The 11527-nt window shown below is 53.7% G+C and overlaps 1 protein-coding gene across 1 annotated transcript; it reads left to right on the top strand.

Annotated features, from left to right (window-relative positions):
- Positions 1 to 7446: 7446 nt before the first annotated feature.
- Positions 7447 to 10236, top strand: LOC100494519. The gene is made up of 2 exons (XM_031894900.1): positions 7447 to 7540; positions 8600 to 10236. Exons 1-2 carry the CDS (start codon positions 7488 to 7490, stop codon positions 10137 to 10139), a joined length of 1593 nt encoding a protein of 530 aa, XP_031750760.1. The 5' UTR covers positions 7447 to 7487; the 3' UTR covers positions 10140 to 10236.
- Positions 10237 to 11527: the final 1291 nt, after the last annotated feature.

Here is an 11527-nt window from a genome sequence, read left to right on the forward strand (position 1 = left end):
AGGGTAAACAGGTAAGGGGAGGGTAAAAGAAAGGGGAGGGTTAAGTAAGGGGAGGGTAACAGAGTAAAGGGAGGGGTAACAGTAGTAGAAGGGAGGGGTAACAGAGAAAAGAGGTAACAGAGTAGTAGGGGGTAACAGAGTAAAGGGAGGGGTAAGAGTAAAAGGGGAAGTAGATGTTAAGGGGGGGGTAATATCGCGATAAGGGGGGTAATACGCAGAGGGGGGTGCGGAGTGACTCGGGCTATTACCCCAGTCACTATCATATATGAGGGGCAGGAAGCAGATGAGCGGGTCAGTATGTTCTCGCGAAAGGCAACCAGAGGTCCGGACGCCCTCAGGCGGGGAGAGAGTTCAGCTGAAGGAGTCCCGGGGGGGGGGCAGGCAGGGGTCCTGGTGGGACGGGGAACTCGGCCGATAGAGAGAAGGGGCACAGAGCTGGATGACGTGGAGGAGAGAGGAATCCTGGGACAGGGAAATCCGCGGGGGGGACTTACTGGGCTGTGGCTCAACAATCCGCTCATCATAATGAACCAATAGCGGCTTCTTTGTCAGGTTCATCTCACATGTTATTCACTTCTGGCGGCTTCGTTGTCGGCGCAGGGTGTGTGAGGGTTGGTGGGGGTTTTCCGAAATTGGGATCTGATTGTAAAGCTCGGAGTGGGTTTTTCGAAAGTGACAAACCCGCATAATGTACAGTTGGGTCTTTATTTGGAGCATTGGCGTGTTGTATTTCAGAATAGCAAGTCTTTCGCCCTAGTGCTGCCTGCCAGCGGCATGCTGGAATTAGGTTTTGTTTAGATTGAGCCTAAAGTTAGTGAATATAAATACAAGTACCCCAGATGCATGTATAGAAGGGCCATTCATTCTGATTAGGCTCAATCCTGTCGTTCACCAGCCTGCTCTATACGGTATGATGTGTACTGTAGCTTCTATGGATGGTGGCAGTTCTACCCTGCTCTATAGGGATATGTGATTCGTACTGTTTTTTCTAACTGGATGTGGGCAGTTTACACCCTTGCTCTAGTATGGGTATGATGAGCTACTCGTTATTCTATACTGGATGATTGGGCAGTTTCTCTGCCCCTGCTTATAGGGATGTGAATTGTACTGTTACCTTCCTCTGGGTTGGGTCCGTTACCCCTCCTGGCTCATAGGTAGGTGAGTACGTTTACATCTATCTGGTATGGGGCAGTTTACGTTGACCTGCTCCCTGTTATAGGGGTATGGTGATTGATCGTTCTTTTATCTTTGGATGTGGGAGTTTAACCCTTGCCCCGTTGCACTATAGGGTAATATTGTTGATTGTGACTGGTTATTTTCTGAACTTGGGGATGTGGGGCAGTTTCTACGAGCCCTGGCTATTAGGATTGGATGTACTGTTATGTCTAACTGGTGTGGGGCATTCTACGCCTGCTGCTGTCTAGGGTTAGTGTGATTGTATGTTACTTTCTACGGAGTGGGGAGTTATACCCTGCTTCTGATAGGCTTGTGATTGTACTGTACTTTCTATGCTACTGGATATGGCAGATTCTTTACGCTCCTGCTCCTCTTCTCATTGGGTATGGTGATTGTACTGTACTTTACTGGGATGTGGGCAGTTTACCGCCCTGCTCTTGGTAGTGATTGTAGTTATTTCTACTGGGAATGTGGGGCAGTTCTAACTTACCTGCTTAAGGTAGTGATTATGTTACTTTCTACTGGGATGTGGGTATGTTTGCCCCTGGCCTCTTATGGGGTAAGATGAGTTATTTTACTGGGATGATGGCAGTTCTACAGTATGATCTGTTAAAGCTTAATCTCAGATTCTTGGGCTTGGGAGTTAGTAGTAAAACCCATATGATATATCATGTTGGGGTTATAAATGCAGCATTCTGATGCCTTTCTGTAAGTGACATTCATCTGGCGGGCACAGGAGGAATTAAGCAAGGAGAAGGGGGCAATGGGCATGGGGCAGATGATTATACACGTTATATGAAGAGGCATGTTTTTGCCATAATAGTACTTTATTTTTTTAGTAATTTTTTTTATGCGCATCATTGGGCTATTGATTGGGTATTTCGAAGTGCTTTGGCTAGTTGAGCGTTTGTAAGAATTGACTTTTTTGGACGTTTGGAAAATAAATTTGGAACCCGTATGTGCTGTGTCTGTTCACAGCTCCAGATCCCTGCCAAGACCAAAGCCCAGCAATGCCCTCAGCCCCCAGTAGCACCTGCAGTCCAAAGCTCCAGATACCTGCACGCAAAGCTCCAGCATCCCTGCACCCAAAGCATCCCAGCATCTCAGCACAGCTAGCATCCCCTGCCAGCCACGGCTCCGCTGCCAGCCACAGCTCCCACACCCCTGCAGCCACAGCTCCCAGCACGCCCTGCCTAGCCAACTACCGACGCTGCAGCCAAGCTCCGAACCCTGCCAGCACAGCCAGGATGCCCCCTGCAGCACAGCTCCCAGCTCACCCTTGCATGCCACACAGGCTCCAGCACCACTGCAGCAAGCTCCAGCATCCGTGCAGAACACTACAACATACTCCCACAGTAGCATCCTGCAGCCCACAGTCCAGCACCCCTGCAGCAACAGTCGAGTCTGCAAGCAAGCTCAGATCTGCAGCCGCACAGTCCAGCATCCCTGCAGCCAAGCTCCAGGCCTGCCAACCACCGTCAGCATCCCTGCAACCCAAGTCTCACATGCCCTGCCACACAGTCCAGCACCCTGCATGCCCAAGCTCCAGCACCCTGCAGCACTAGTTCCAGCTCCCTGCAGATCGCCGAGAGTGCGTAAAGTTGTTGCTTCGTCCTTCCTCCGCAGGGACCGGACTTCGCACGAAGTCTGGCTTGCTGGAACACAGGGGGGGACAACCGCACAGAAGGGATAACTGAGTTTGCCCTGGCGCAGGAAGTGGCACAGATGGGCGGGCTAGTGGGTTTGGGGGACATTTTCAATTAATAGTTCTGTATTTAAGACTTGAGGCCTGAGTGAGCCTGGCGACATCGTAGTTTTCCCTATAGTAACGATCCCCTGTAAGACAGCTATTTCGCTCTAACAAGAAGGCCTCAGGTTTGGGAGTTCCTGGGACTATGGACCGATCAGCACTCTCCTCTGCTTCACGCTTTCAGTTAGGACGTCCCTCCACTGAGGGGCCGTTGGAGATACCGGCGAGTACCTTTCCATACTACACAGTAAATTGCAGGCCGCAACTGCACAGTACGAGCAAGCTGCAATGCATGGCGGCTACTGCTGTGGGGGTGCTGTGGCTAGACTGTATACTAAGTCACTGCCAGGAGTATTTTGAAATAGTCATCGGTTAAATATTATTGGCTGTTATCAGTGGGGTATATTATATGGACGGGGGCATTATTTATTCTTCTCTCCCATTCTCTATCTACTGTGGACATAGCTGTGCACAAGTCATATTTATATGGGCCTGGGGGGCTGTTTGTGCTATGGGTATGGATTCAGGGGCTGTAAGGTGCCCCAGACATATTAAATATTTATGGGCTGGGGGGGTGTTTGCCCTTCTGGGATTGGGAATTTGCCAGGGGGTGTAAGGTCAAAGCAGCTTTTTGGTGCTGGGGGTGTGTTTGTGGCTGGTACTGGGATATGAGAGGGGTGTAAGTGCTGCAGACAGTCACTATTTATTGGGCTGGGGGGGGTTGTCCATCTGTACATGGAGGCGGGGGTCTGTAAGGTGCCACACGCACTCTTTATTGGGCTGGGGGCTGTTGTGCTTGGGTTGGAAGCCGGGGGGGCTCTAAGGTGCACAACGTCATAATTATTGCTGGGGGGGGTTGTGCATTGGTAGGGCAAATGCGGTGGCTGATTAATGCCAGAAAAGTCACTATTTATTTGGCTGGGGGGGTGCGGTTTGGCATCTGGTATGGAATGAGGGTGGGCTGTAAGGTGCACAGACCGACACTATTATTGGGGCTGGGGGGGTCTGGTTGTGCATCTGGTATACTGAATGCCAGGGGGTGATAGTGAAGAAGTCATATTATATGGGCTTGGGGGGGGGGTGTTGTGCTTGTATGGGAGCTAGGGGCTGTTAAGGTAGGACAGTCAATTTATTGGGTGGGGGGGCTGTTTGTGCTTGGGTACTGGGAATTCGGGGAGGGTGTAAGTGCAACACAAGATAAAAGAAACTTATTTTTAAGGCTTTGGGGGGGGCGTTTATCCCTCTGGGTATGGGAAATGCCAGGGCTGTAAGGTGCACAGACTAGACCACTATTTTGGGGCTGGGCTGTTGGCTCTGGTACTGGGGAATGGCAGGGGGTGTAAGGTGACGAGACGTCATATTTATGGCTGGGGGGGGGGGCTGTTTGCTCTGGGTGATGTGAATAGCAGGGGTGAAGGTGCAAGGACAGACTTTTATTGGAGCTGGGGGCGTTTGTAATGCTATGGGTATGGATGCGGGGGGTGTAAGTGCACAGACGTATATTTATTGGCTGGGGGGGGGTGTTGTGCTCTGGGTACTGGAATGCCGGATGGTGTAAGGTGCAGAGACAGTCATATATTGGGCTGGGGGGGGGCTGTTTTGGCTTGGGTACTGAATGCAGGGGGCTGGTAAGGTGCACACGTACTAATTTTTGGGTGGGGGGGGGTTTTGCTTATGGTACTGAATGCCAGGGCTGTAAGTGACAGAACATCATTTATTGGGCGGGGGGGGGTGTTGGCCCTGGGACTGGGAATAGGGGGCTGTAAGGTGCAAGGAGAGTCACTATTATTGGCTGGGGGGGCGTTTTGCTTGGTATGGATTGCCAGGGGGGTGTAAGTGCACAGTCTATTTATTGGGCTGGGGCTGTGTGCTCCTGGGTATGGATCATGGTGTAAGTGGAAGAAGTCAATATTTATGGCTTGGGGAGGGGTGTTTGTGCTCTGGGTAGTGGGAATGCCAGGGTGGGGTAAGGTCACAGATATTTATTGGCTGAAGGGGTGTTTGTGCTCTGGTGCTGGAATGCGGGGGATCTTAATGGTGCCCAGACAGTCATAATTATTATTGCTGGGGGGCTGTTTGTTGCCTCGGGTATGGGAATGCAGGGGCTGAAGGTGCACGACAGTCATTTTATGGGGGGGGGGTTGTGCTGGGTACTGAATCGCAGGGGGGTAAGGTGCTCAGACAACACTATTATGGGCTGGGGGGGTGTTAGTGCTCTGGGTCTGGGAAGCAGGGATGTAAGTGCAAACAGTCCTATTATTGGGCGGGGGAGGCTTGTTTGTCTCTGGTAATGGATGCCGGGGGGCTGTAAGGTCAAGCCAGACATATTATTGGGCTGGGGGCTGTTTTGCCTATGGTATGGAATTGCAAAGGGGGGTGTAAGTGCCACAGACAGACACATATGTAATGGGATACTGGGGGGTGTTGCTTGGGTACTGGGAATGCCCAGGGGGCTGTAAGTCCAGGACAGTACTATTATTGTGGACTGGGGTGGGGCTGTTTGGCTTGGGCACGGGTAATGCAGGGGGCGTAAGGTGCAGCAGACAGACATATTTATTGGCTGGGGGCTTTTGCTCTGGTACTTAGGAATGCAGGGCTGTAGGTGCCACAGACAGTCAGTTTTGGGCGGGGGGGGGCCTGTTTGGCATGTAGAACGGGGGGCTGAAGGTGCCACAGATCATATTTATTGGGCTGGGGGGGGGGAGTGTTTGTGCTCTGGGTATGGATGCCAGGGGCTGTAGGTGCCACAAGAAGAGTCACTATTGATATTGGCTGGGGGTTCTGTTTGTCCTTTGGTTATGGGAATGCCAAGGGCTGTAGGTGCACAAGCGTTATATTTATTGGCTGTGGGGGCTGTTGTGCCTCGGGTAAGTGGTGCAGGGGGTAGTGCCCACATCACATTATTGGGTCGGGGGGTGGTCTTGGTTACTGGGAATGCCGGGGGGCTGTAGGTGCCACAGACAGTCGACTATATGGGTGGGGGGGTGTTTTGTGCTTGGGTTACTGGAATGCCGGGGCTGTAATGCCACAGACAGACTCTTTATTGGGCTGGGGGGGGCTGTTTTTGCCTCTGGGTACTGGGAATGCCAGGGGGGCTGTAAGGTGCCACAGACAGACACTATTTATTGGGCTGGGGGGCTGTTTGTGCCTCTGGGTACTGGGAATGCCAGGGGGCTGTAAGGTGCCACAGACAGTCACTTATTTATTGGGCTGGGGGGGGGGCTGTTTGTGCCTCTGGGTACTGGGAATGCCGGGGGCTGTAAGGTGCCACAGACAGACACTATTTATTGGGCTGGGGGGGCGTTTGTGCCTGGGGTACCAGGGGGGCTGTAAGGTGCCACAGGACAGACACTATTTATTGGCTGGGGGGGCTGTTGTGCCTCTGGTACTTGAAATGCCAGGGGGGCTGTAAGGTGCCACAGACAGTCACTATTTATTGGGCTGGGGGGGGGTGTTTGTGCCTCTGGGTACTGGGAATGCCAGGGGGCTGTAAGGTGCCACAGACAGTCACTATTTATTGGCTGGGGGGGGGCTGTTTGTGCCTCTGGGTACTGGAATGCCAGGGGGGCTGTAAGGTGCCACAGACAGTCACTATTTATTGGGCTGGGGGGGGCTGTTTTGCCTCTGGGTACTGGGAATGCCAGGGGGGCTGTAAGGTGCCACAGACAGTCACTATTTTGGGCTGGGGGGGGCTGTTTTGTGCCTCTGGGTACTGGGAATGCCAGGGGGCTGTAAGGTGCCACAGACAGTCACTATTTATTGGCTGGGGGGGCTGTTTGTGCCTCTGGTACTGGAATGCGGGGGCTGTAAGGTGCCACAGACAGTCACTATTATGGGCTGGGGGGCTGTTTGTGCCTGGGTACTGGAATGCAGGGGGGGCTGTAAGGTGCCACAGACAGTCATTATTATTGGGCTGGGGGGGGGCTGTTTGTGCCTCTGGGTACTGGGAATGCCAGGGGGCTGTAAGGTGCCACAGACAGTCATATTTATTGGGCTGGGGGGGGCTGTTTGTGCCTCTGGGTACTGGAATGCCAGGGGGCTGTAAGGTGCCACAGACAGTCACTATTTATTGGGCTGGGGGGCTGTTTTGCCTCTGGGTACTGGGAATGCCAGGGGGGCTGTAAGGTGCCACAGACAGTCACTATTATTGGGCTGGGGGGGGGGGCTGTTTGTGCCTATGGGTACTGGGAATGCCAGGGGGGCTGTAAGGTGCCACAGACAGTCACTATTTATTGGGCTGGGGGGGGGAGCTGTTTGTGCCTCTGGGTACTGGGAATGCCAAATAGTAGGTGGGCAGAGTTTCGGGGGGCTCTGACTGAGAGTATATACAGTTACTATGCCCACACCTCACCACTTTGTGCCAGTCTGTGCCAGGGGGATTTGCAGGCATTTCTGTTACTTACCCATTGCTGTTATATTTGTGGGGCAGTAACATTATACCCAAACCACACCCCTTCCCATCAAGCCCTGTCCCTTTAGGGGTGTGAGAATCGGGGTTGGGGACATGGGGCCCCTGGAGGGCGGAGATTGAACTTTCTTTCCGTTCTCTCTAGATCTCACAATGGGGAACGACATTGGGCAGCCGGAGCCTCACCCTGTCTGCTGCCTCCATAAGTGAGTATGTTTGTATGGGGGGGTCCTAGGTCTGACTACTGGGCCTCACAGCAACATCATCTTAGGGCCCCTAAGCTTTGAGAGTAAGACATTAGGAGACCAGTGAGATTCATCTGATTAATAATCACCCATCTGGGGTGCAGAGCTGGTTCCTCTGTCAGATGATTGGGCCCCGGGTTACACAGCTGGTTTCTCTGTGAGATGATTGGGCCCCGGGTTACACAGCTGGTTTCTCTGTGAGATGATTGGGCCCCGAGTTACACAGCTGGTTCCTCTGTCACATGATTGGGCCCCGAGTTACACAGCTGGTTTCTCTGTGAGATGATTGGGCCCCGAGTTACACAGCTGGTTCCTCTGTCACATGATTGGCCCCGAGTTACAGTGGTTCCTCTTGAGATGATTGGGCCGGGTTACACAGCTGGTAGATGATTGGCCCGAGTTACACAGCTGGTTCCTCTGTGAGATGATTGGCCCCGATTACACAGCTGAGATGATTGGGCCCGAGTTACACAGCTGGTTCCTCTGTGAGATGATTGGGCCCCGAGTTACACAGCTGGTTCCTCTGTGAGATGATTGGGCCCCGAGTTACACAGCTGGTTCCTCTGTGAGATGATTGGGCCCCGGGTTACACAGCTGGTTCCTCTGTGAGATGATTGGGCCCCGAGTTACACAGCTGGTTCCTCTGTGAGATGATTGGGCCCCGAGTTACACAGCTGGTTCCTCTGTGAGATGATTGGGCCCCGAGTACACAGCTGGTACAGTTACACAGCTGGTTCTCTGTGAGATGATTGGGCCCCGAGTTACACAGCTGGTTCCTCTGTGAGATGATTGGGCCCCGAGTTACACAGCTGGTTCCTCTGTGAGATGATTGGGCCCCGAGTTACACAGCTGGTTCCTCTGTGAGATGATTGGCCCCCGGGTTACACAGCTGGTTCCTCTGTCAGATCATCTGCAGGTCGGCCTGTGTATGGGCAACAGCTGATTGGTTGCTCCTGGTTACTGGACTGGGGCAAATCTGCCAGTGTTACCCCCTCATGTAAATGTTTGTATCACTTGCAGGCACGAGTCCTGTGGCCCCTGGCACGATTCTCTGGGCAGGGAGAAGGCTACTGCCCACCTCTTGTACTCTGAGCACTACCATGTGACCTATACCCGCGGCCCCGGTGTGGTCCATACAGGAGACGGGGAAGCCATCAGGAATGCTGCAGCCGTGGTTATTCAGGCTCATTGGCGCGGCTACTGGGCAAGGAAGAGGCTGCGGGAAAGGAACAGAGCCTGTTGGGCTGAACTAGGAACCACTAGGGCCCGGGGCCCCAAGGAGAACCTTGCTATACAGGACCGAGAAGCCGGTATCATCGGAGTCAGACGCCAGGGCCACAAAGCCCGGTGCAGGCTGATACCCCCTGATGCCAGCGGGGGGCGCTGTGGCAGATCAGATAATAGAGGCTACAAGCCAGATGCCCCACTGGAGGGCAAAGCTGCAGCTCTTATCCAGGCTCAATACAGGGGCTACCAGGCCCGGCGGGCTTTGTGTCAGCACAGAATTGTACCATCCTCTAAACCCATTCTCCAGAACCGCTTCACCCAGACCAAGCCGGATCCTGTACCAGCTCGGTGCCATCAGGGGCCCAAAGAGCCCCCCTGGGGATGTCGAAGGAAAGACATTCACTGTCAGACCAGTGTCCCAAGGTGCAATGAGCCCGAGGACTTGCCTTCGGCGGTGCGGCCCAAGATGGCCGGTTCTGCCACCCAGGACCAGGGGGACCAGATGAACAAAATCCAGGTACTGAAAGGGGTAGGACGGGCCCCGGCCGCTGTCACCGGAGACGGGATGGTTCCAGTGCAACCAGGATCCTGTAAATCCATTCTGAAATATTCAGCCAATGCAGGCAGAGACAAGATGCCCCCTGGTGGGGTAATAATGAGGAGGTACTCCCCACCAGTACTGCACCCTAAAAAAGTCGTTACGTTCAACATTGCCCTGCCTTTTGATGATGCCAGCGGCCAACTCAGGGGTATAAAGCTCAACGAATACGACGCAAGGTTCCTGTGGCCCCAAACTCTCATACCACCTATGGTTGTTATCAGCCCCACCAACTACCCCAAGGAGCCCCTGTCTATAGTGTCCGGCCAAGCCTGTGGCCTTGTGACCAATCAGCATTGGGCAGGAAAGGAGTGGAGCAGAGATGATCACCAGTTGTTACCGGCCCCCATGGGCAGTAGTGGGGCAGATTCAGAGGCACCCAGGATTCTACCCCTGCAGGAAGAGAGTGAGGAGCAGATCTGCCCCAGCAGCAGGGAGGTAAGGGCAGCTGGCACCATCCAGGGCTGCTGGCGGAGGTACAAGGCCAGGGAGAAAGGGAAGGCGCAGCCCAGAGTCAGACTCCAAACGATGCTCTGGGTGCAAAATGACGGCAACTGCTCCCTCGTTACTGAGCTGCAGGGCGGCGCCAAAGAGGAGGAGGGACACGAGACTTTCCTGGTTAAAGTCACAGAAACAGAAGATTCCTGCACAGGGAAAACCAGCAGGATAATCGAGATAACCACACCCAGTGCCAAGCCCACCCTGGCCAATGAACTGCCTCCAACTGCAATGTAATACTAACTGCCCCGAGTACTGACGCAAGTACTACTCACTACAATACTCACAGCAACATTTCTACTTGCTGAAAATAATCTTTCTGCCTACAATTTGATTTATGGTTGTGTGTTTGTTTATTTGCCCTTTCCACCCACTGTGACATCACTCCTCCTGCACCCCACTGTGACATCACTCCTTCTTCACCCCACTGTGACATCGCTTCTTCTGCACCCCTCTGTGGCATCACTCCTTCTGCACCCCTCTGTGGCATCACTCCTTCTGCACCCCACTGTGGCATCACTCCTTCTGCACCCCACTGTGGCATCACTCCTTCTGCGCCCCACTGTGGCATCACTCCTTCTGCGCCCCACTGTGATCACTCCTGCGCCCCATCATCACTCCTTCTGCGCCCCACTGTGGCATCACTCCTTCTGCGCCCCACTGTGGCATCACTCCTTCTGCGCCCCACTGTGGCATCACTCCTACTGCGCCCTACTGTGGCATCACTCTTTCTGCACCCCACTGTGGCATCACTCTTTCTGCACCCCACTGTGGCATCACTCCTTCTGCACCCCACTGTGGCATCACTCCTTCTGCACCCCACTGTGGCATCACTCCTTCTGCACCCCACTGTGGCATCACTCCTTCTGCGCCCCACTGTGGCATCACTCCTTCTGCACCCCACTGTGGCATCACTCCTTCTGCACCCCACTGTGGCATCACTCCTTCTGCACCCCACTGTGGCATCACTCCTTCTGCACCCCACTGTGGCATCACTCCTTCTGCACCCCACTGTGGCATCACTCCACCCACTGTGGCATCACTCCTTCTGCACCCCACTGTGGCATCACTCCTTCTGCACCCCACTGTGGCATCACTCCTTCTGCACCCCACTGTGGCATCACTCCTTCTGCACCCCACTGTGGCATCACTCCTTCTGCACCCCATTGTGGCATCACTCCTTCTGCACCCCACTGTGGCATCACCTGTTGGTACCTGACCACTTGCTCTTAGTGTAGGGACCTGTGGGGCCCCTCCTGCTGGGACAAAGATGAGCTTGGGAACAAGAAGGGCACAACCACGGGGCAGTTCCAACTTGCTCAGTTTATTTCAGTGAGCAGCTTTATTCCCTCAGTGTATGCCACAAAAGCAAAGGAATATATAAGACAAAGCCCATCGGTACTGCAGGGCCCCCAGCAGGGGAATATACGGGGGGTGGGACGCGCCGGCAATAAGATAAGGTACAAACTATGCAGCTGCCCAAGGTTCCTTCCTTCTCTGGGGAAAACAACTATTATGGGATGTCAGGCCTTGCCAACGGCAATTACAAAATGAAGTTGTATTATAATATGGAGTATATCAGGCCCAGTGCAATCTCTCCTTTCAGCAGGAAGGGATTACTTTAT

The sequence above is a fragment of the Xenopus tropicalis genome, unplaced genomic scaffold, assembly GCF_000004195.4.
Source record: "Xenopus tropicalis strain Nigerian unplaced genomic scaffold, UCB_Xtro_10.0 Sca16, whole genome shotgun sequence".
Lineage (NCBI taxonomy): Eukaryota > Metazoa > Chordata > Amphibia > Anura > Pipidae > Xenopus > Xenopus tropicalis.